This window comes from Schistocerca gregaria, chromosome 10 (assembly GCF_023897955.1).
Source record: "Schistocerca gregaria isolate iqSchGreg1 chromosome 10, iqSchGreg1.2, whole genome shotgun sequence".
NCBI lineage: Eukaryota > Metazoa > Arthropoda > Insecta > Orthoptera > Acrididae > Schistocerca > Schistocerca gregaria.
The window spans coordinates 213,936,566-213,963,123 of NC_064929.1; the positions used below are offsets into that span (position 1 = coordinate 213,936,566).

Sequence of the window (26,558 nt, forward strand, 5' to 3'; positions counted from 1 at the left end):
ATACACTACTGGCCATTAAAATTGACACACCAAGAAGAAATGCAGATGATAAACGGGTATTCATTGGACAAATATATTATACTAGAACTGATATGCGATTACATTTACACGCAATTTGGGTGCATAGATGCTGAGAAATCAGTACCCAGAACAACCACCTATGGCCGTAATAACGGCCTTGATACGCCTGGGCATTTACGATACCACAGTTCATCAAGAGCAGTGACTGGCGTATTGTGACGAGCCAGTTGCTCGCCCACCATTGACCAGACGTTTTCAATTGGTGAGAGAGCTGGAGAATGTGCTGACCAAGGCAGCAGTCGAACATTTTCTGAATCCAGAAAGGCCCGTACAGGACCTGCAACATGCGGTCGTGCATTATCCTGCTGAAATGTAGGGTTTCGCAGGGATCGAATGAAGGGTAGAGCCTCGGGTCGTGACACATCTGAAATGTAACGTCCACTGTTCAAAGTGCCGTCAATGAGAACAAAAGGTGACCGAGACGTGTAACCAATGGCACTCCATACGATCACGCTGGGTGATACGCCAGTATGGCTATGACGAATACACGCTTCCAATGTGCGTTCACCGCGATGTCGCCAAACACGGATGCGACCGTCATGATGCTGTAAACACAACATGGATTCATCCGAAAAAATAACGTTTTGCCACTCGTGCACCCAGGTTCGTCGTTGAGTACACCATCGCACGCGCTCCTGTCTGTGATGCAGCGTCAAGGGTAACCGCAGCCATGGTCTCCGAGCTGATAGTACATACTGCTGCAAACGTCGTCGTCGTCGTCGAACTGTTCGTGCAGATGGTGTCTTGCAAACGTCCCCTTCTGTTGACTCAGGGATCGAGACGTGGCTGCACGATCCGTTAGAGCCATGTGGATAAGATGCCTGTCATCTCGACTGCTAGTGATACGAGGCCGTTGGGATCCAGCACTGCGTTCCGTATTACCCTCCTGAACCCACCGATTCCATATTCTGCTAACAGTCATTGGATCTCGACCAACGCGAGCAGCAATGTCGCGATACGATATACTGCAATCGCGATAGGCTACAATTCGATCTTTATCAAAGTCGGAAACGTGATGGCACTCATTTCTCCTCCTTACACGAGGCCTCACAACTACGTTTCACTAGGCAACGCCGGTCAACTGCTGTTTGTGTATGAGAAATCGGTTGGAAACCTCCTCATGTCACCACCGGCGCCAACCTTGTGTGAATGCTCTGAAAAGCTACTCATTCGCGTATCACAGCATCTTTTTCCTGTCGGTTAATTTTCGCGTCTGTAGCACGTCATCTTCGTGGTGTAGCAATTTTAATTGCCAGTAGCGTAACTTCTTCCGGTGATTGTCCTACAAACGGGTTATCATATAGTGAAAGGTTTTTCCGTCCATGCATATGCAATATGTTACCTTAATTTATGTTGAGGGCCAACTGCCACTTCCTGCACCGAGACTTGACTTCTACAGGTCTACCTCCATTTCGCTACAATTTTCTACTGTTGCGACTTCTATCTATAACTGCGTTATCCGCGAAAAGCCTCGTGGACCATACAATGTTATGTACTAGTTCATTTATATATACATTATGAAAAGTATTGGTCTCAGGACCCCCCGTGAAGCAAGCTCGAATTTACTTTTACATGCGACGACTTCTCTCCGTCCAGAGTGACATGCTGTGTTCTGGTCGCTAGAAATTCTTCAATCCAATCACACAGTTGGTACAATATTCCATACGCTCGTATTTTGTTCATCGGGCGGCAGTGCAGCATCGAACGCCTTCCGGAAGTCACGGAACTCGGCATCTACCTGGGTGCCTGTATGTCTAATGCCTTCTGCTTCTTGCGGACGGACAGAGAGAGGATTGTCGTTTTCGGAACCCATGTTGATTGCGACAGAGGAGATTCTCAGTCTTCAGAAATGTCATAATGAGCTAGCATAAAATACGATCCAGAATTCTACGAGTGACCAACGTCAGGTCTATATTTTTTGTGCGTCTGTTCAACATCCCTTTTTGAAAACGGGAATGACCTGTGCTTTTTTGCAATGATTACGAACACTGCGCCCCTCTGAAAACTTACAGCATACTGCTGCTGGAAGACGAACAAGTTCTTTCGCATTCTTTGTGTAGAATCGAAGTGGTATCCTGTCATGTCCAGTGACCTTTCCTCTGTTGAGCGATTTCAGTTGCTTTTCTATCCCTTAGTCAGTGTTTTCGATATCTGTTCTTTTGCCTATTTGAACATTACGAGTAGCCAGTGCCAAAGGGTGACAACTGAGGTTGGAGAACTCCTGAGTCTAAGGCTACAAGCAGAGAAAGGTGTATCTCGTAGACACAGGCAGCGTATCAACTACTTTGTACTTTCATTATAAACCGTGGATGAAACATTCCTAATTTATCACTGTCCCCTTCATTCCTTTTCCTTTTCTTCTGTCACAGAAACGACTGACAGACATGAAGCTTTTGTTAAACAAGTTATAGCGTTCTTTAGCCTTAATTATTTCGAATGAAAAATCCGTTTTGTAGTCATATTTATTTACTTTTTAACAGTAGTTTAAATACAATTAATTTTTTGCTGATTGAAGTGAAAACGCTATTTCAAAAATTCAAATGAACTATTTACATAGTAGGTGAAATAGAATATTTCTCAGGAACAATAACCTGACAATAGTTCACTTTTAGCAATGAACTCATCCAATGGACAATATTCACTGTCCAGTCTGTGCTTAAAGATTTGAAGGTCCGTTCGCCCATGCAACATTATGTGTGTTTTTACCTCTCGCCATATGAGAGTACGTCCAGAATAACTCTTCGGATTGCATCTGCTCTCAGTCCGAGAAGAGCATGCGACTCCTTTTTTCGTTGGTTCAGTCATATGCACCTGGCACCATTGTAATGTGTGCTACCAATGCGCAGTTTTCAAAGGAACACAACATACTACACTGGTCGTCGTGAGAAGAGACCAGCTTTACTGTGGAGCTCAGATTGCGTGCCTTGCAGTCCTGTTAAACGTCGTTGCAAATGATGCCGCTGTTTGACGTGGATCGCTTCTTGCCTGTTGTACAATGTAGCAGTCGTCTCCTTTTGTATTTGAGCATGGCCGACCAGCTACATGGCTTTGCAACGCTCCAATGCACTTGGGACAATGAAGTGAGCGATACCAAGTTCTTGGGATACACTCTACATATGCACCCTGCAAACCAATGTGAAGTGCAAGGCAGAGGGCATGTCATATTGTGCCGATTATTAGAGCTTTCTGCTATTACATTCACACAAGTATCGTGAGAACAGTGATGTTGAAATGCCGCTGTGCGTGTTCTAATGTCTAATCTCATCTTTAAGATCCCTGTGAGAACGATGCGTAGCTCGTCACACTTCACAATTGCTCTGTGATTGACACACACTGTTTTTTCCCTGACGTCACGTCACGTCACATGACATCCAGGTTTGTGTTCACGACTGGGAGACCTCTGGCCAGATGCTCAAGCACTTTCCACCGACTTGTTAATATGTTGTGTTAACTCACTCTGTTTCGTCCTTAAGTTTAGCAGAGTAGCGTAGTTACTGAAATAGTGCGAAACAAGACACTTTAGATCAATGGTCATCAATCTTTTTGCTCAACAGCCAACGCTGACATTTTAGTGTGGCACCTGGGGCAGCAGACATACCGATGTTATTATTATTTGCTAATCTGCATGAATTAGTACGTTACAAGCTCCCAACATCAGCCAAGTAAGTGAATTTAAATATCTCGGAAGCACAATAACTGAAGACTTGAGATGTCACCAGGAGGTGAAAACTCGAATTGCCATAGCGAAGGAGGCATTCGACAGAAAGAGGGGACTCTTATGTGGCAAATTAGATAAAGGACTAAGGAAAAGGCTTGGAAATGTTTTGTCTGGAGTGTGGAATTATATGGGGCAGAAACATGGACACTGAGCCGAGAGGATGGAAAAAGGTTAGAAGCATTTGAGATGTGGATGTGGAGGAGAATGGAAAGAATAAGCTGGATGGAAAGAGTGGGTAATGAAAGAGTATTGGAAAGGGTTGGTGAGAGAAGATGTCTGCTGAAGGTTGTAAGAGAAAGGAAACAGAACTGGTTGGACATTCATTGAGAAGGGAGTGCTTGCTAGTAGATGCTTTGGAAGGACTGGTTTGTGGGAGAAGACTGAGAAGAAGAAGGAGATAGAAGATGATAGACGACATAAAGGGAAGAGGAAATTATGCAGACCTGAAGAGGATGGCAGAAGACAGGACAGCCTGAAGAACTACCATATGAAAACCTGCCTTTAGGCAGAACACTGATGATGATGAAGCCCCCAACAAACTAGTTGTGGAAGGGACTCGATAAATTGACGGTCGGCCTTAGTATTGATGGTTAAAAATCGGCACATTTCGGAAGACCTCGCGTCGACTGTTCTCCGTTTCAGACAGCTGCGATCTTCAGCGACGCCAAAGTCGTGACGCTACACTTGCCTGACGAATTGCCTGGGTTAGCAGTGTGAGCAGATGATAACTGATTAATAACAGCGACTGTACATATATTTGAATGCACTAAGCAGTACGAGACGATCAGAAATGTTTACTGTTTTCCTCTGCTCATTGCGGTGCTTTACAGCAACGTTTAATTCCACATTCCTTGCTGCCAATATGTACCGCATTTTAAGATGGCCCTCTCTCTCTATGTTATTTCCTTGTCAAAGCCTACACCATAGTAGCTGATCGTTACATGTCGCACACGTCACTGAGTTGTCACTACCGGAAGACAAACCAGAAAGCATTCCCCATCTCGTATCCTCCAGATCCGTAGCGGCCACACAACCTACTCATCTTCCCTTGAAGTAAGCGGCCAATTATACTTGGCTCGTGGTCGAATTCACTAACGCCAATTAAAATTAAACATGTCGTAAAATATTACTGCCTCTGCAAGTAATCTTGTTTCTTACTAACCAGGACGGTTCTAGGCGCTTCAGTCTGGAACCGCGCGACCGCTACGGTCGCGGTTTCGAATCCTGCCTCGGACATGGATGTGTGTGATGTTCTTAGGTTTTAGTAGTTCTACGTTCTAGGGGACTGATGACCTCAGATGTTAAGTCCCATAGTGCTCACAGCCATTTGAACTAAACAAGAAAAACTACTGTCCTAAGAGCCTCTTAACGCTAGCTTACGTTTCCGGATTTGGCTCTTAGTTGCTACATGCTTCTTATACACTTAAGTGCCAAAGAAACTGCTATAGGCATTCATATTCAGAGATATGTAAACAGGCAGAATACGGCGCTGCGGTCAGTAACGCTTATACACGGAGTTACAAAAAGGTACGGCCAAACTTTCAGGAAACTTTCCTCACACACAAAGAAAGAAAGTATGTTATGTGGACATGTGTCCGGAAACGCTTACTTTCCATGTTAGAGCTCATTTTATCACTTCTCTTCAAATCACATTAATCGTGGGATGGAAACACACAGCAACAGAACGTACCGGCGTGACTTCAAACACTTTGTTACAGGAAATGTTCAAAATGTCCTCCGTTAACGAGGATACATGCATCCACCCTCCGTCTCATGGAATCCCTGATGCGCTGATGCAGCCCTGGAGAATGGCGTATTGTATCACAGCCGTCCACAGTACGAGCACGAAGAGTCTCTACATTTGGCACCGGGGTTCCGTGGACAAGAGCTTTCAAATTCCCCCATAAATGAAAGTCAAGAGGATTGAGGTCAGGAGAGCGTGGAGGACATGGAATTAGTCCGCCTCTACCAATCCATCGCTCACCGAATCTGTTGTTGAGAAGCGTACGAACACTTCGGCTGAAATGTGCAGGAGCTCCATCGTGCATGAACCACATGTTGTGTCGTACTTGTAAAGGCACATGTTCTAGCAGCACAGGTAGAGTATCCCGTATGAAATCATGATAACGTGCTCCATTGAGTGTAGGTGGAAGAAAATACTGACGCAACTAAAATGAGCTCTAACATGGAAATTAAGCGTTTCCGGACACATGTCCACATAACATCTTTTCTTCATTTGTGTGTGAGGAATGTTTCCTGAAAGTTTGGCCGTACCTTTTTGTAACACCCTGTATAAGACAAGTGCCCGGCGCAGTTGTTAGATCGGTTACTGCTGCTACAATGGCAGGTTATCAAGGTTTAAATGAGTTTCAACGTGGTGTTATAGTCGGCGTACGAGCGATGGGACACAGCGTCTCAGAGGTAACGATGAAGTGGGAATTTTTCCCGTACGACCATTTCACGAGTGTACTGTGGATATCAGGAATCCGGTAAAACATCAAATCTCCGACATCGCTGCGGCCGGAAAAAGATCCTGCGAGAACGTGATCGACGACGACTGAAGAGAGTCGATTAACGTGACAGAAATGCAATCCTTCCGCAAATTGGTGCAAAGTTCAATGCTCGGCTATCAATAAGTGTCAGCCGTGCGAACCATTCAACGAAACATCGATACAGGCATTCGGAGCCGAAGATCCACTCGTGTACCCTCGATGACTGCATGACACAAAGCTTTACGGCTCGCCCGGGACCGTCAACCGCGACATTGAACTGTTGATGGCTGGAAACATGGAGCCTGGTCGGACGAGTCTCGTTTCAAATTATATCGAGCAGAAGGACGTGCACGGGTATGGAGACAACCTCATGAATCCGTGGCACATACATGTCAACAGGTGACACGTACGTAAGCATCCTGTCTGATCACCTGATCCGTGCATGCCCATTGTCCATTCCGGCGGACTTGGGCAATTCCAGCAGGACAATGCGATACCTCACGCGTCCAAAAGTGCTATAGAGTGGCTGCAGGAAGACACTTCTGAGCTTAAATACTTCCGCTGACCACCAAACTCGCCAGGCATGAACATTATTGAGGATATCTGGGATGCCTTGCAACGTGGTCTTCAGAAGAGATCTGCAACCCCTCATACTCTTACCGATTTATGGACAGCCCTGCAGGATTTGTGGTGTCAATTCCAACCAGCACTACTCCAGACAGTGTTGCGGCACTTCTGCGTGCTCGCGGGGGCCCTACACAATATTAGACACGTGCACCAGTTTCATCGGGTCTTCAGTGTAAAATATGGCTGACATCAGCGGGCCACACCAGTACTTGATTCGGGTCGCATGCGATTCGCGGTGGGCAGTTTGACGACCAGCACTTTGGATGATCCGCTATATTTTGAACATGGTTGCGCTACAGCAACAGTTACAGAATTGCAGGTATAGGAGCCAGCCAACCACTTACAATTTTGGTGGATTTCAAATAACTTTCACCATGGTTTCGACGAATTTAAACCCGTCATTTTCAGAAGGACAAACCCTGCGAGCAACACGATAACATATAATGAAAACGTCATGGACCAATATTACGTGTCTAAGAGAAGGTACTCTTACAACACGTGTAGAAATATCACAAACAACATACGGCAAGTGGTAATTACAAACTACACATTAGCATTTCATTCTGTAAAAGCTGTCTCCACATGACATGTATTGCCAACAGTCTGTATGTCCATCTGTAAAAATTAAGGCCCCTAGAATCAATTCAGTAGAGCCAATCACTTAAAATTACAGACCATGTTAGTAGCTACATGCTGACTGAGAGAGAGTGGAGAGCATTATTGCATGTCAGGAAAACAACTCCTGAGGCGCATGTGCCGACAGACTCGTACGCTTGGCGTTCTAAACAGCCAATAAGCGTATTACTAACAGAATGGACAAGATACAAAGAGCTAGGAAAGAAAGGAGCTAACATACATAATTCTATATTTGCTGACCGTCTATTGATTGCCAACAACACTCCGAAAAATTTGGAAGATACAATTATTCTTCATATAGTCATCAAATGGCGCAGGATGGATCTCTGGGAAGAATTAAGTACCTATTAACATCTTTAGTCTAAAGATGGGAATTTACTAAATGACCTGCTGTAGCTTGCCTGTTTAAATCCGTTGTAACCATGGTAAAGGTCATTTGAAAAGCACCATTTGTTGCAATGTACCTGCTTTTAAAATAGATGATCTGCGTAATTTCAGGGAACTTGCCTAGGGTAAACACTCTACAGTAGCTGGAAACTAACATTTACATTACTGGATTCTTTTTCAAATCAAATAAAATTTTATTGTCATTAAACAACTTAGTGTTGTAATAGACAGCGTCAAAAAATACAAGGAAAGGTACCAAAACACAATACAATACATACATACAGGTTTTTATTTGCGCGCACTTCTCGTAGACTATTAATAACTGCAAAAGGCATACGTATTATAGCGTTTGGAGAATATCTTGGAGATGTCTAGACCAACGGGGGCAGAAAATTCTTAACGCGTTGCTATTCTTATTCTACTTTAAACAACCTGATTTAATTGCGTAGTTTCGTAGGATATTCACTCTTCAATCTTCATAATTTCACCCTGTTAATAGATAAGGGACTTGATGTTTTAAATAAAGTAAAGCAAATGCGCAGTGCCAGTTTATATTATGAATGTATAGCTACGCATTCTGATGCTCACATTTTTTTATATAAAAAAACCGCTAAAGCGGCAAACCGCAGTACATGCACTTAACGCGAATAGTTGTATGTTAATATAACATTATTACATAAAATGTAAGTGGGTGCGGCTTAATGGTTCTTAATGTTCGTTTTCGTGTACCTCCTTCCGCCATTTGGTCTACAGAAGGTCGCGCTCTGTGCGACCTGCCGACCTTGTACCAGCACGTGACGTAGGATCAGTGTCCGTAGACGGAACGCTGGTAGACAAGAACATTTTTTTTTTTTTTTTTTTTGCAGCATAGTTAACCTGACTGGTTTGAAAACGGGTTGTTCACGGCAGCGTCTAGTTAGAGCTCCGAACACGAGATATGCGAAAGACTCTTCGCTGTATAGGTTGGCTTCACGATTTCGTTGTCGTGTGCTCACATTCATGTTATGCAGTGAGGCCTCCTTCACGTGTGACTCATGGCTGATTCGAAGAAAAGAACGCACTACGGATACACTTATAAGATAGTTTGAGAAGTGAGGTTAGGGAACAGACCGCGAGGTCACCAGTTCCACGCTTCACTTGTGGGGAATTTTTTAATACACACCCATGTGGTATTGATCACTCGTTACAAAAAAAAAAGAAAGAAATCAGCTACCCTTTCTTGAGATCAAGGTGTTTCTAATCTGCTTCCTCGCAGCCGAGAAATCAGCATCCTGTTACAGCAGAAAAGTTGTTCGTGGAACTTAGCCATCTGGCTATCGTTTAAGTAGTTATTGAATAAGTAATTGTAGAATTTTCGTATCGTAGTTGAATTAGATTCCATGCACAACGAACCGGTGTACGATTTTGAGTTTTAGTATTATTTATGGTGGAAACGGTTCGGAATGCAAATCTAACACGCAATGAATCTCAAAGTACGTTCGTCTCGACAAGTATTTTGATGCGATTTTATGGAGCCTAATCGTACAGTGTGTGTTACGGAATCGATAGCGAACGCTGATATTCTGTAAACACAAATGTGATGACGCGTTAACGCTTTGCTAGCGGCGAATATCCACTTGTTATGGGCCACACTCTCTCGTAAACGTTAACGATGATCATGGTGAGTTGAAACATTCGCAAGCTCTCTAACTTTGTCGCTAATGGGCTACATGGAATTGCGCTGCATGCTATGGAAAAAAAAAGTTACTTGTACGTTAACTTGGTCGGTTTTGATTCTTCTCCTTGGAATAACATCGTAAAAACGCGTGCCTTGCGGGGTATGATGATAAGATTACGCCGAAGGTAATGTTCAACAAAATATTACACGGGATTAAAAGTATAAGCGGCCCCTCCGTAACTCTCAATTATATTCGCACGCAACGTCGCCGGGTAAAAACTTGGGACTACCCAAACTATGAGAAAGTGGTATTAAAATGATTGATAAAAAAACTGGCGTTATTCCTTTTGAAGCTATCCATCACACTCCCAACTCCCTCCTTAAATACTGTTTTAGATATATAAACTAATTTTTATGTATAACTTGAGTAGCAGAGACACCAAACATGTTATAGCAAAACCCATTCCAGACATACTATTACCGTACCAATATTTTATATGCCAGCACAACCACCTCACCTGAAACTGTGAAGATATGGGTGCAATAATTTTTATGAAAATGGTTAGCTTTGAGCATATATAGGCCTGTTCTGCAATTTTTAGACATGGGTATAGAATTAGCACAATATACATAAAAATGTGTGTAAACACTTTCCTTTCATGTAAAACAGAATCAATATGAGTTATGAAGTATCAAATGCCACTAAAATTACTACTTAATGATATTTGTTGCTAGTAATTAAAATAAGTTTTAGTTGAATTTCGCCTTAAGGAACATAAACAAAACAGAAAAATAGTCTATGTGGACTTGGCTTTCTCATCTCTCTCTTCACTCTGTCTTCAAAATGGTACCCCCCCCCCCCCCCCCCCCCCAAAGTAAAGAACAGAGAATCCTATAAATGTGAGATTCAGAGAGAAAATATTGGGAACAAAAATTTTCATTATAAGAAAATGTCTAAAATATTCATTTTCGTTTTTTTCCGATAATTTCTTTCATTTTGTGCATGCTAATACATTTTAAAGAGGTTTGAATCCAATAGGAGTCAGTAATATCGTAAAAAGCAATTGATGTCAGTTTTGGAAAACGGACCTCTTGTTCAGGGAAATAACATCGGCCCATTAAGATGCCAATACAGCTGTGTATGCAGTGCTTCACAAAATAGCATCTCCTAAATTTTATAGGCATTTTAAAGAGCTCTGAGTAGTTTGCATAAAAGAATAACCATTCTTAATTACAATAATGCCAAACAAGGCAAGTGGTCACTTTTTGTATTAGTATTATAAATGCCTAAAGAGTTGCCAATTTGCAGTCGGCCATAGTGTTGAGTAAAAAACACCAATACTTTGCCAAAGCAGTGTTGCATACAGTTGACAAATTTCTCTCAATTTGGAGTCAATTTTCTTGGTTTTAAATTTATGTATTCTACAATGTGCTATAGATCTGAAGGGGTTAACGTAATGATAGGTAGTGTTAACTTAAACTCAGTACAACCTGAAAAAGGGCATTTTAAGTATAATATGTTTCTTAAATATGTCCAATTAGATAATGGCAATACAGTGAAACATTATCTCAGAATATCTTTATTTGCATCACAAGTATTCAGCCTGTCATAACTCACTCAAATTTAAGAGACAGAAACCTGTTATTTTTACAAATTGTTCAGAATATAATGTGGAACATAAAAATTACAATAACACAAAACCCAAAATTTTTGGGGAGATGCCCCTTTTTGCTTTCTCACAAATTCAGAAGAAATTAATAGTAAAAAAAATCCAGATTAGGCACTCCTTTCACAAATTTTGCATAGCTAGCAATGTTCATTCCAAAATTGGCTTCTATTATTAGGGCACCCAGATAACTGTTGTTCCATGACAAATGTGATGCTCATGTAGGTATTAAGTTAGCAGTAGGTGGTGAAATGCAGCCAATTAATCTAAATTAAGACACAGCAAATTGTTTTTGATAATAATATCTGTATTGTTACTTCCTTGTTTAACAAGTAGTGTGCAATGATTAAGGAAGAAGAAAATTATTTACATAATTGAATGCAAATCATGGTATTTGTATCACAGGAAATGGCTCTGTGTTTTCAGTTTTTGATCAACATTCTTGTTTATTGTGGGGTAAAGAAGCAGTGGGACAAAATTTTCAGAAAAATAGCAGAACTGGGATAAAATGTAGAGATTAGATTAGACTATTGTACATACTTGTCTCAGCAGTGAGACAAAAGATACAGGAGACGTATGTCTCACACAATATATATTACTCGTCTTTTCTTTTCTTTTTTTTTTTTTTTTTTAATTATAAGGCATTTTTTGGTGTTATTGTATGACTGAACTTCCAATAACTTCTTTATCACATGTCGTCATGAAATACAACTTGTATACTATGTTTAGCTTATGTTTTGTAAGTAAAATGTACATTCTTTCATCCACACTCCATGTCCTGTGAATCCTATCTGGGAGAGGCTACAGAGGTGTGCAACTGGTTAAGTTATACATTCACAGCCAGCAACAGCCACTGCTGGCTATTTCTATAAGGTATACTAACAGTATATTAGGACTAGTGCTAATCTACTCGCAATAATTACTACGGGAATTTCTTCTACGCTAATGTACAACAGATTTGTATGGTAGCACAAAAACACACATTGCTTGTATTATACTACTTGGCTCTGTTTTAAAGACTCAAAAAAACATTTACTTTACGTGGACCCTGTCATCTGTCACTGAGCAGTTGAATGGAATGGACAATGTTTTGAAAGGAAGATATAAGATGAACGCCAACTAAAGCAAAACAAGGCTGATGTAATGTAGTTGAATTAAATAAGGTGATGCTAAGGTAATTAGCTTAGGAAATGAGACACTTGCAATAGCAGATGAGTTTTGCTGTTTGGGCAGCAAAATAACTGATAATGGCTGAAGTAGAGAGAATGTAAAATGTCGACTGGCAATGGCAAGAAAAACATTTCTGGAGAAGTAACATTTGTTAACACCCAACACAGATTTAAGTGTTACGAAGTCTTTTCTGAATATGTTTTGTCTGGAGAGTAGCCACATACGGAAGTGAAACTTGAACGATGAACTATTTACACAGAAAGAGAATACAAATTTTTGAAATGTGTTACTACAGAAGGATGTCAAAAATTAAATGAATCAATCACATAACTAATGAGGAGGTAGTGAATAGAATTGCAGAGGTGAATTTGTGGTACACATTGACAAAAAGAAGTGGTCAGTTGATAGGACACATTCTAAGGCACCAATGGCTCACCAATTGAGTGTTGGAGGGAATTGTGGGCAGGAGGGCAAGGGGGGGAGGTAAAAATTGTAGGAGACAGAGATGACTACAGTAAGTCACTGTAGAATGTCTCACTTTGTTAACAGCTTGCACCGCTTCACCAGTACTGATGCGAAGTCCTCCGATGTGTTCTTTAACTTCTAGAAAAACGAAAATTGGATGGGGCCAAATTGAGATTGTATGGATGTAAGTTGCAGTAGTTATTCAGAAATGAAGAGACTCAGATAGGATAGAGTAGCATGGAGAGTTGCATCAAACCAGTCTTTTGACTGGAGATCACGTCAGTTGTGCAGGCAACAAACATTAGAGTTATGAGGCACTGGCATTCCAGAGTCAAAATATTCTGAGAGATTGTTGAAGAAATGACTAATGGTGTATTAAATATTGGGGAATTTTGTATTTCCTGTGCGGAGCCTACTAGCAACCATTCTAGACTGTTGCACCATAATGTGAGAGTGTGCTGGTAAGTAATGCCTCCACATTTTTTGTGTGAAAACTCCTAAAGCTTTTTATATAAAACAAACATTACTAACATTCGACAGCTTTATTCTTCACGTCTGCATATTTGCAACTGTCTGTCACTCGAGGGCTCCAAACTGCAGCACGTAAGATGACGCTGCGTAACATAACGAAGTTGGTGCGTGAGAAACAAAAAGCACGAATTTGAAGAATTTGCCCACATGTGGAGAACCCTCTCTTTCAGCACGACAATGCCAGACCACAGACAAGCGCTACAGCAGTCCGAGACCTCAGTTTCACTACCGTTGATCATCCTCCGTACAATCTCAATTTGGCCCCATCCAATTTTCGTGTTTCTAGAAGTTAAAGAACACATCGGAGGACTTTGCATTGGTACTGGTGAAGCGGTGCAAGCTGTTAACAAAGTGAGACATTCTACAGCGACGGCATGAACTAACTGTTCTCTTGTTGGGAAAAATGTGTTTGTTGTCAGGTTGACTACGTAGAGAAATAAATATGTAGACATTAAGAAGGATGTGGAATGTTAATAATGTTTGTTTTATTTAGAAAGCTTTGAGCATTCACATAAAAAATTCGGAGGCATTGCTTTTCTGCATGCACTCGTATAAAGCTATATTCTGAATCCTAGAGAGAGATGCATAGTCTATTTGTAAATTATTTCTGCTTCTAATATTGTGGTTGTGGATTGTTGAGTTTCTCCAAAATTTCCTCTTATTATTAACAACAAATACCATCAGGGAGTTGGGATTAAATACACTGAGGTGACAAAAGTCATACGATAGCTATATGCACGGATACAGATGATGTACACAGGATATAAAAGTGCAGTGCATTGGAGGTGCTGTCGTTTGTACTCAGGTGGTCCATGTGAAGAGTTTTCTGGTGTAATTATAGCCACACGACAAGAATTAACAGACTTTGAACGTGGAATGTTAGTTGGAGCTAGATGTACGAGACTCTAAATTTCGGAAATTGGCCGACAGCCTTCACTTAATGACCAAGAGCAGCACTGTTTGGTAGAGTTGTCAGTCCCGACAGGTGAGCGACGCTGGATGAATCATCTCCAGAAAACTGTGTGTGACATACAGCGAACACGTTCATTGGGACAGTGCTGTGAAATTTCACTGTAATGGACTGAGGCAACAGATGAGTGACGCGAGTGCCTCTGCTAACGTTGCGTCGCCTGCAGTGCCTCCCTCGGGCTCTTGACCATATCGATTGGACCCTAGACGACTGGAAAACTGCGGCCCAGTCAGACGAGTCCCGATTTCAGTTGGTCAGAACTGATGGTAAGGCTCGGCACGGTGCGGACCCCACGGAGCCATGGACACGAGTTGTCAACAATGCACTGTGCAAGCTGGTAGTAGCTCCATAATGGTACAGCTCCTCTGGTCCAATTGAACCGATCACTTACTGGAAGTCGTTATTCTCAACTACTCGGAGACCGTTTGCAGCTGTTTGCGGACTTCACGTTTCCAAACGTGTTACTGCACCACAACTATTCGCGATCAGTTTGAAGAACATTCTGCACAGTTTGAGCAAACGATCTGGCCACCCACTTCGCCCAACATGAATCCCATCAAACATTTAATGGGACATAATCGAGAGGTCAATTTGTGCACAAAATCCTCCACGAGCAACACTTCCGCAATTACGGACAGCTATAGAGGCAGCATAGCTCAGTATTTCTGCAGGGGATTTGCAACGAATTGTTGAGTCCGTGCCTCGTTGACATGCTGCACTATGTCAGGCATAGGGAGCTCCGTTGTGGTATTAGGAGACTTGTGCCACCTCAGTGTATGTTGGCAGGTAGTTGCTGCAGAGGCTTCAGTTGTCAGCTTTGCACAACACTCTTTATCGAGCAACGTGACGCAGTGGTCAGTGCACCAGACTCCGTTCGGGATGACGATTGTTCGAGTCGACATCTGACCGTCCAAATGTAGGTTTTGCCTAAATATCTCTGGGCAAATTTTGGAATGATTCTTTTGAAAGGGCATAACTGATTTCCTTCTTCATCCTCAAAGAACTATCTGATCTCGTGCTCCGCCTCTAATGACATCGTTCTCAAAGAGACTTTAAACCCTACTTCCCTTCCACAATATTCTTATCAAATGATGGTTTAGAATAAACACGTTTTTACTTTATGTGCAATGACCCCAGAAGATCATGCTATAGAACAGAACTGAGAAAGTTTGCTAGCGATCGTTTCTTCAAATCGACATGATGAGAGAGATTTCTAAGTGCAAAGCAAGCAGTACTAAGATTTTAGTTGACTTATGCATGTGCAATTTATTAACCATCAGGATGAATAGGAACTCCACTCATGAAGCCTCATCCTATTATCATTGATCTCTACTTCTGTTACCGTAAGTAATTTTTAATTGCCTGGGATTGCAAAAGTTTATGCGTGCTCATACATTTTGCCGTGACTATTATGAAAGTTAATAACATTTTGAGAACAGTTGTCTAAAAATTTTATACTGGTACTTCTTGAATTCTGTCTATACATTTTATCTGAAGGGCTGGTGCCTACAAGATGAGAGCTGCTGCAAACAATAGCATTTTTGTTGTTCCATAAAGGTATTTTATGCCTTGTCTTATTAAATTACAGCTAAAGAAAATATCCTTAAATATGTGAAGTATAAACTAAGTAAAATGCAATGTTTTGACTTTTGTAGCTTCACAGCTACTACAAGTACACTTTACAGCTACAGTTGAGCAACCAGATTTGATGCTTAGGCCAGAAGAAAGTTTATATTTTGTAGCTATGAGATTTGCACAGGAACAACCATGATTGTTATTACTAGCCCTGTTTGTTAGCAGTACAGGAAGAACACAGAATTTCTTTCTTGAGGATGATGATGAGTAGGGGGGGGGGGGGGTCTCAATTTTTGCCAAGTTTCTTGTAGGCTTATTAAAAAAGTGATGAGAACCAGCTTTAAAAATTTTATTCCTCAGAAACTACACAATGTAGAAATACAGTTTCAATGCTACTGCTTAGATGTGAACTCAATGTGACATGGCAACATCAGTTTCTTGCTATACCTTAAATACTGTCTTTTTAGATTCGAGGTCTAGCAAACGCTTTTTACATCTGCAGATATAACAATGTACAATTGACTTCCAAAGAGAGATGAAGCATTTAATTCAGCTTAAAAAACGAGAAAAGCATTCAGTGAAATTGGCCTTCATAAACAAAGTGCATTATTAAATGTTGTGTTGTAGGTGTCAGTGGAATATCTGTAACAACTGCTACTTAAATGGCTTTGTGCGGGTTATATTTTAGAGTACACTATACCATTGGTGGAGAAGGGTTCCATTCAAATGCAGCTCAGATACACTTAACATTCACATCTGATATGTGTAGATAGACTAATTGGTCCATATTATACAAATGTTTAGTGCAACCCATAAATTTTTGTACAAGGAAGCATTTTTTTATGTAATGGTGTAAATCACATCATATATTAACAACCAATTCTTAGTTTAAAGATACAACCAAAATACAACCAGTGGTTCTTTCTATGGTATCATTGCTGCTTTACTAAAGATGAATAACAGTGCAACTACTGCATGAAACACCTACACTTATAGCTTTAAAAAATCTGTCCTCTTCTTTCCACTAGTCGTGGTACTCTATTCTTTCAGATTGGGAGAAGTAGGCTTACTACATATTATTTAAATAATTGTATATGTAAACAGTTTTCTGAAAGATGCCCATTTGATACCTAAGAAGCAATGGGCAAAAGTGCTGTTCATAGCTGTAAGAACACTTGACAGTAGAACAAAAGTGTAATTGGGCTGTGTTTGGGGGGGGGGGGGGGGGGGGGAGGGAGGGGGGGGATTGTCAGCTCAAGTTATTCTCATGGTGAATCACAAAACAGTTTTGAGATTACACAGAAAATTGCTCTGCGTACTTGCTTCTAGTCCCTGTCTACTACATGTTCTGACTTTCTTCAAACTTACATTGATTTGTCAGTCTCATAGGACAAGTTGAGATATTGGTGGGAGAAATGTATTTTCTATCCATTTTGGTTATATCCTGCAGTAGAACTTGTGCATGTTAATCTTGCTATACCCGTTTTCTAAGAAACAATTATTTAAGCACACTGACAAGGGGAATGAGTTTAGTTAATTGGGCATACATATCCTGCAGACAACCCTACATTCATGTACTATGCTACTTATGTCCCTTTATAAAGAAGAGAGCCCAAGGATGTGAAAGAAGTCAAGATATAAATCAACACAGAGAAATAGTTCTTAAAAAATTTCAATGCGATAGGGTCTGCAGCTGTGATGAATTTTGTGAAAGATTTTGTGATGCCTTCAGCTGCCATTCTCTTTATTTCATGTATGGTGGTACAATTTCTGCCATTTTCAAGTATTTTATGGATGATTTTTTAGTAGTAAATTATGCCGCATATGTCATTGCTACTATGACCTTGCAATAACTGCTCAAAAGTCATGCGCTCCTAAAATAGCGTAAAACCTCAGATTTATTTTACGAGCATAACATGGAGTCGTATGAGCGAGAACATACATGGCATAATTTATTACTAAAAATCATCCATAAAATACTTGAAAATGGCTTAAGGCCGAAATTGTACAATTGTACATAAAATAGAGAGAATGACAGCTGAAGGCATCATGAAAATTTAAAAAAAATCTAAAAGCTAGTTTTGAAGGTTGCTATATTCTGTTTGTGCTTGTTGATATTATAAATTTTTATAATAACATACATCTTTTGTAAAAGTGAAGAAAAGAAAGGAAAGCTTCTGATTCTTCAGTCCTGTTTTTACTGGGCGAGAATTTTCAGTTTGACTGCCATGGATGGATTATACATGAAAAATTAAATTTCCATTATTACTTAGAAGTCTAAATTGGTTGTGTGAAACATGCAGTATGTCAGTTAAGTTTCACATTATGCCGTAGTGCACAATTACAGTTCCTCTTTGTGTGGCAAAGTGCACCCTATTTTCCACCTTAATGCAATACTTATTTAATAATCAAGTATGTCCACAACTGTGGCCATACACACTCAGTAGGAAGTTCTTTCCACCAATCTTATTTCTCATACATTACAGTCATCAGTTTTCTGCAAAGAAAAGAAAATATTTTCGGGATTTTTAATCATCCTGCATGGAAACTAATTTGCGTTTACTGGGTACTGTTAGAACAAAATAAATGTGTGTTGAAAATATAACACCACTTGCTGTCATTATACTGGTTTGGAAGACAGCTGTGAATGCTATGTACAAAACAGTTGTATCTAGAACAAACATTTTAAATTTCTTTTCTCAACATTGCTGAATTTCACAGCTAAATATACAGGGAGTAAAATTTTGAAAATTATTATTTTACTGTAAGTTGAGACTGTCGTGTATAAATTGCCATCGATTCCTCTTTTGAGTACTGTTTCTGTTTAATCACAACGTATTAGTAATCATTAATACTCTGAAATGGGATGACTGCGGTTAAGAAAGAAAAAAGGGCTGCACTGCACATAAAACACACCAAATCTGCAGAAAGTAAGTAATTTAAAGAAAAAGCAATTATGTTAAATATTTCACAATGAAGTTTTATGAATCCGTGCACACCATTCACCTTTAAGATGCACTCACAAGTAAATAATGCAACACACGGATTAGGAGTGAGCACTTTTAACTTTTCACCTAAGCGCTTTCTGAAAGTCGAGCCTGTGTAATTCTACTGCACCTACGGAGCAACTGTTGTGTAATGATTTGTCTGGAGCAAGGTGAAAGGAGGTGAGGGAGGGGAACTTGCAGAGCAGCAAGTAGGGAGAGCTGCTGTAAGAGAGGGTGGGAGGGGGGGAGATGGGATGCATTTCCGGTGTGCTTCACTGAGAGGAGTACCAGCTCAGGGACACCAGGATTGCAAATTTGAATCACAAAGTAAGGTGAGCAGCGGTAAAACGGGATAGGAATAAAACATGACAAAGAAAAATTGTAAACATACGTAGAAGAAAACCTGGTGGTTTTGGCATCAACACAGGAGTGACTTTTTATTTTTATTTTTTGGTCAAAAAAAGAACAATAATTGAATCTCCTGATACATCTTATCAGTGTTCCTCTGTTGGCTTTGCTGAAAAGAGAGTTTGTGTAATGAAAATTTTACATTTTAGAGTATATATGGCTAACACACTAAGGAACAAAATCTGTTGTTGTGGCATAAGACTATTTTGATGCCAATCTTTTCTGTACGTGCCTCTTCATTACTGCATGTCTGCTGCAACCTACATCCATTTCATCTTGCTTACTGTGGTAGTATTGGTCTTGTCAAGCAATTTTTACCCACATTGTTCTCTCCAGTACTATATTGATTATTTCATGATGCCTCAGGAAGTGCCCTACCTACGGGTCCCTTTTATTAGTCAAATTTTGCCATAGATTTCTTTTTTTTCTCTAGTTCATTTCACTAGTTATTGTATCTACCAATACTACCTACAGCTAGGGTTGCCAAATTCTCTAAGGGAAAACAAGGGAGATTCTGAACTGTATATGCTTTAGGATGTAGCATTAAACTATCGACGTTTTCTATAGTATTTAAATTTTTAGCTTTGATTAGTCCAGTAGAATATATGCTTGTAAAACAAATTTAATGTTGGCAATGATATTAATGCACTGCATAGTAGGTTCACTACTGCTTCAGAACAAAGCTGTGATGCCAAAGAACAGTTTTATCTGTCCCTCAGAAAATTTCTATAGTCAATGTACCATCCAGTATCCGTGATATCAATTTGCTGTAGAATTTTAGAACATACTCTGAGCTCAAACATAGTGACACGTCTTGAACAGAATGACTTCCACAATGCCAACCACCACGGATTTCAAAAACATTGATCATGTGAGACCCAACTCGCACTTTTCTCACGTGAAGTACTGAAAGCTTCAGATCGAGACAGTCGGGTGGATAACGTATTTCTCGATTTCCGAAAAGCATTTGACTCAGTACCACACCTTTGCTTGTTGTCATGTGAGACCCAACTCGCACTTTTCTCACGTGAAGTACTGAAAGCTTCGGATCGAGACAGTCGGGTGGATAACATATTTCTCGATTTCCGAAAAGCATTTGACTCAGTACCACACCTTTGCTTGTTGTCAAAAGTTTGATCATTTGGGGTATTAAGTGAAATTTGTGATTGGTTTGAGGACTTTTTGGTATTCAGGATGCAGCATGTTATCTTAGATGGAGAGTCATCATCAGGTGTTGAAGTAATTTTGGGTGTGCCACAGGGAAGTGTGTTGGGACCCTTGCTGTTCGTGTTGTATATTAATGACTTGCAGACACTATTAATTGTAAAACCAGGCTTTTTGCAAATGATGCAGGTATCTCTAATGAAGCATTTTTTAAAAATTCTTTTACAAGTTTCAGTTTTCACACAAGTATGCAATATTTCCAATCAATTTACTAATTGTTTTCCATTTATGAAATTTAATGAAACATTGAAATATCTGAAATTTGTGTATAATTAATGTTTGTTAAATGTTGTCACAGATTCAAAAAGTGTGTCACATATAATCATTCATGCTCTGTTTTGTATCATTTACCTTAATTTTAGATAAGAAATCATGGATTTACATCAAGTAAAATAAGGAAATACATACGACTTGCATATTATTATTATTATTTTATTATTATTATAGATGTTAGTTCAACTAAGTCTGATATTTCAGTTCAGAATGAAACAGACTACTCAAAATACTAACCAAAAGTATTTCTTGTCTACTCAAAATGATTTACCATTACCAACACACTGATATGACAAGTCATAAGATCAAAATATACTAGAGTGTCAAGCTCTTCATTAAAGATATAGATTGTGTATTAGAGTAATATAAATGTCAGGCATTTACATTTCAGGGTGTAACAGAATCACTGGAAAATATTAAGTGGCAGACACATGAAGAAAGGTACCACTCATACCAATAGAACTTGCTTAGAAAATTTTCTGAACTGTATTGCAGTACAGAGTGAATATTCTTCAGCCTCTTCATATAAAGCCAATAGAGGTCATGTAGATAAAATCAGTTAATCAGCAGTCACACAGAGGTGTGTGACTGATTATTCTCCCAGCACTCCAGCTGAGAATGGAATGGGGAGAAATCTTACTGTGTGGTTCATACACACTTCACAATAATTCAGAGTACAGATGTAGATGGGTTGTGAAGTAAGAAAAGTTTGGGATGTACGTCTTGTTAATTATGTGGTCATTATGAACAACCTGGATCGGACAGAAGGGGCTAGCAAATTAGCAGTAGCTTTTTTGAGGAACCGTCCTGTCATTTACTGTACGGGACTGGACAAAATAGGTCGTGAGGCTATATGGCAAGTATCCTTGCTCAGTCTAAAGTTGCATGCCGAGTAGTAATATATGGTAAGAGGATGCACTATTTAGAGTTGTAGTTAACTACTTTCTTTGAAAAGTAACTGTGTAATCTAGTAAATATTAACATACCAATAGCAGATAAGCAGCAAATATATAACTGTGGAGGCAGCAGCTATTTTTGAGTGTAGAAGTTTTCTTCATAATTTACTACATTAATTTTAGGTGCTATACACACAAAGAACAGTAAGCAGCTCACTGGTAATTATTGTATCCGTGTTAAGTTCCTCCAATTTGCTCGTCTTTTGTAAATGGGTCCCTCGACCGGTTCCACATCCCTGAAAATTCTCCTGTCTACAGGACAAGACAAATAAATAATTGAAAAGATTCTCATAAAATTTTTCTGTTTGTGCAGGACTTACCATCTACATTTGCGATAGTGGGCACTATAGTCCATTCGACAGAACTGAGCACTATAACTGTTATAGAGAATGGTGTGTTGCACGTTGCAGATGGAAAGGTGAGTTCACCACTGTTTACATTATTTTATTCTGCTACTGCATAAAGCACTGACAGCTGTACACCTCTTTTCATAATCACTGTACTGACTTGAAGGATATTGGTTTTGGATTCTAGCTTATGTGTTAATGGAATCTTTATTCGTGTGAGCGTTTCTTTAAGCTCATTTTACGCATATTGGAATGCCTCCTCACTGTTCTTCACAAATTTCTGTTTTTATTATTATTATTATTATTATTTTTTTATTATTGTAGTGGTGTGGCCTGTGTGTAATGTTAAGTATCTGGTACTGTGCATTACTCAAAAATCTGCAGTTGTGGAGTTGGAGTTGAACAACATTTGGGACATTCTAGTGAGAGCCCGGCCGAGATTTACGCTTCCAGAGTGCACTAGCACTCCACGAGAGCGGCCTTGTCTGCTCGGCACAGGTGTGTGAGTGAGACGGGTGTATGCTGAAGGCTGCACATGTGGGAAACTTAAAAACACATTTTTGCAACACTACTTCTAAGAGGCTGAATATTTCAGCATACTTTCAGATGCAGGATTTTATAAAGTGTTTTTATTTGCAACTTCTATTTTTTCTGCCAAAGCAGTAACTTTTATTACTTGATTAAATAAATACATTAGATAGTGCTAACAACTGTAAAATGTTTACAGGCATTTAACATAAGTTCGTGATGTTTTTATATGTATTGCTTTTAGAATGTGTTTTATATATGAAATTATAACTCATGATACAGTCAAACACACAGAGTTACGCAGCTAAAATTTGTTAAACCGAAACATCGGTGGGATTTTGTCACTTTCTTTACAGCGTAAAATAACATTTACACACGTGTCAAACCAAACATTGAAATAACTGCAGCAACACTCCTATGCAGTTGCATTTTACAAAAGGCTTGTAAATTCCGAGATTGGACACACAGGTCATTGAGCTCGGTGGTGCCCTGTGTATCTAACAGCTGTAGTTGGACGTAATGTGGTACATTTGCAGCCAAAAGGGAGAACGTTCTGACAGATAAATCAAAAGCCACTTTTAGTCATGCAGTGTTCTGGAATCTCCTTGAGTAATCTTAATGAAACGTTTCAGTTACTGAAAAAGTCATAACTGGTCCACAAATAACTACCCTGACTTACAGGAATTGTTCCTTGTTGTGAACTCGATGCTGATTTTTCGGTAGGATTACTTTAGTTTACTTCACTTTTTTTATAGCATCAGTCTTGTCAAGCTGTTACCAAATTATTATCCTCTTGCACTAAGACACTTAATGAATTCAAATAATTGATAATGTGAATCATAAAACATTTTGTTAGCATTACACAAAGTGTTACCTCAATTTTTCCTTAGTGGCTGCCTTCAGTTCAGCCGGAATGAACTTTTGCGTGTCCGTAGACTAGTGCATTATATGACAGATATTGCCGGTTTTGTAATTATGTACCAATAAGTACTTTTGCAGCTCGTAATAAATAGTGTGACGGTATATTGATCACTTTGCACGGCCTTTAATCAGTACAAAAAGTAAGGTAATTCCTATTTGGGATTGAATGATGTAGCTTCTTCACTTTTCCTTTTATGGACTGAGCGAGATGGCGCAGTGGTTAGCCCACTGGACTCACATTCAGGAGTAAGATGCTTCAATCCCGCGTCCGGCCATCCCGATTTAGGTTTTCCGTGATTTCCCTAAATTGCTCCAGGAAAATGTTGGGATGGTTTCTTTGAAAGCGCACGGCTGACTTCCTTCCCCATCCTTCCCTAATCCGATGAGACCAATGACCTCGCAGTTTGGTCTTTTCCCACAAATAACCCCAACCCCTTTTACAGACAAGTATGTAAATGCCGTAGTATTCCAAATGAAGAAATTCTCTCTCATTTAATGCAAGTAGTACTGTCAGCAAAATGGTTGGCATCTGACAAGTAGACCGCTTTTGGTGAATGCCTGTGTATATGCTAGCTGCCTTCGTGTGTGATGCCATCAGTGGGATACGGGGGAAGTGGCGTAATGGTGCGGGGGTGTTTTTTGTGGTAAGAATGTGGCCCCCGTATTATATTTGAGAAGATGCTAAATGCAGGAGGGTGCAAACACATTTTACAGGACCGAGTTCAGAACATAGTAGAAGAACAGTTTGGAGATGGTGATTGTTCACATCAGTGTGACAGTGTGCTGTGTCACGAACCGATATCTGTGACGCAACGGTATGTAGACAACAGTAGTCCTGGGATGTACTGGCCTACCAGAGTCCCGATCCGAACACAGTGGAACACCTGTGGGGTTAGTGAGAACAATGGCTTTGTTTCAGACCCCTGCATCAAACATCACTATCTTCTCTGCTGTCAGCTATTTCGGAAGAATCGGCTGCCATTCCTCCGCAGACATTAAGAAACCTCATTGAAAGTGTCTGCAGCAGAGTTCAAGTTGTGACAAAGGTGGGGGGAATGTCTTGGGCAAGGCTGTAAGGAGTAAAGGAATAAAAGAACAGATGAGAATTGGAACAGTGAGCTACTTTTTGAATTAGAGGATGTATGCGAAAGATGAAAAGAGTATATTGAGGAACTATATGAAGGAGAAGATATTGCTAATGAGGGGGAAATCCTGGAAGAAGAGAGCAGTGTGGATATCGACATGATAGGGCTACCTGTATCTAAAGAGGAATTCAACAGTGCCTCGAATGATCTAAGTAAAGGCAACGCGACAAGCACAGATAACATCCCAGCAGAAATACAAAAGGAAATTGGAGAATCAAGAAAAGAGTACTTATATAAACTTATTAGAGAGTACTATGAAGATGGAAAAGAACCACCTTCAGATTTGCTTAACATTAAAACTGTAATAATCCCAAAAAAAGGAAATGTTCTGGACTGTGAGAACTATAGAACTATCTCCTTACTATCCCACACTTCCAAAATAATGTTAAACATAACAAAAAATTGAATAAAAAGGAAAATTGTGGCAAACCTAGGAGAAGACCAATTTGGTTTCAGATCCAGATCCAAAATAAATGGGATTTACTAACAGACAATCGTATAACCTAGAAAGCAGAAAAAAGTTTGCTAAAACTTTTGTCTGGAGTGTCATAACATACCCGTGTGAAGCTTGGACTATGGGAAAGGTAGAGAAAAAGAGACTGGAAGCAGTGGAAATGTGGATATGAAGAAGAATGACGAAAACAAGCTGGGTAGATAGAAAAAGTAATGGACAGGTCTTAAGAGAAGTAAATGAGAACAGAACACTGCTAAATTATATAGGAAGAAGAAAATCAAAAATGATAGGGCACATAATGAGACACAACCAGTTCCTAAACAATGTATTTGAAGGAAAAGTTTTAGGGGGCAAAAAACCAAGAGGCAGGCCAAGAGCAACTATTTTAATAACATCAAAGAAGATATGGGGATAAAATCGTATGAAGAATTGAAGAGGATGACAATGGTGAGAGGGACGTGGCTAAATCAACAAGGCATAGCCTTTAGTTTATGGTGATGATATATTCATTATAGTTTTCATATTGAATTCCATTGCAATCAATTAAGTACTGGGTGGTCGTAATTAAACTGATGGTGTTCAGAGTGCTGCAGTGTGGGGTGTTTTCATCACGAGATGCCAAAATGTCCTAGGTATCTCCATTAATCGGTGAACTCAAAGAGTATGCTGAAAAAAAATATTATTCGACTTTCTGCGACCGGGTGAAAATGGGGCACTCCGAGCAGCCAGAATGTGTCGCTGGTGCAAGAAAGGGGAGGAAGGATCAAACACGCGATTACAGTGGCTCCGGCACATTTACCGGGACACGGCCACAATTTACGACACTTGTTTGGTACGGTCTCCTATTTCGGTTACACGCCCTATTTGTAACGTGGCACAGTCGACAGTCACCCATAACGTATCCGGTGTAATTGGAGTGATATACCGTCGCGTGCTGTCCATCGGATCGGGAAGAGTCTGAACGTGTCCCCGGTAGACGCGGTCTTTAAGATATCCTCACATCCGGAAGGCACACGGATTTGGTCGGGAGATCTGGAAGGTCACACATCTCAAAATTGCCCAGAGGTCGTACTGCTGTCGCCAAAGATTTCCCGAAGCAAATGTTTCACCTGGCAAGCAGCTCGTAGTGTGAGCACATGGAGGAGTGGCCACAAAAGCTGGAATCGTGTCTTTCTCATGGAGGTCCTTACGACATGCAGATGTCACTGTACACCTAACGGGCCTACTAGGTGTCACCTCTTCAAAGAAAAATGGTCTTAGAATGGAGGAGCTGTGAAACCATACAACACAGTCACATCAGTCAAGTGCAGTGGACATTCCTGCAGAATGTGTGGCAGAG

At 40.2% G+C, this 26,558-nt stretch overlaps 1 protein-coding gene across 2 annotated transcripts in view; it reads left to right on the top strand.

Annotated features, from left to right (window-relative positions):
- Positions 1-26,558, top strand: part of LOC126293689 (guanine deaminase) — a 131,677-nt gene that overhangs the window by 37,857 nt on the left and 67,262 nt on the right. The window contains exons 1-2 of one of the 2 annotated variants that reach the window (XM_049986981.1): positions 9,266-9,601; positions 22,138-22,242. In XM_049986981.1, coding sequence (XP_049842938.1) covers positions 9,593-9,601; positions 22,138-22,242 — 114 coding nt within the window. In that variant the 5' untranslated portion in view covers positions 9,266-9,592. Of the gene's footprint in view, positions 1-9,265; positions 9,602-22,137; positions 22,243-26,558 lie in introns of those variants that run through there. The other variant, XM_049986980.1, reaches the window with a different exon arrangement.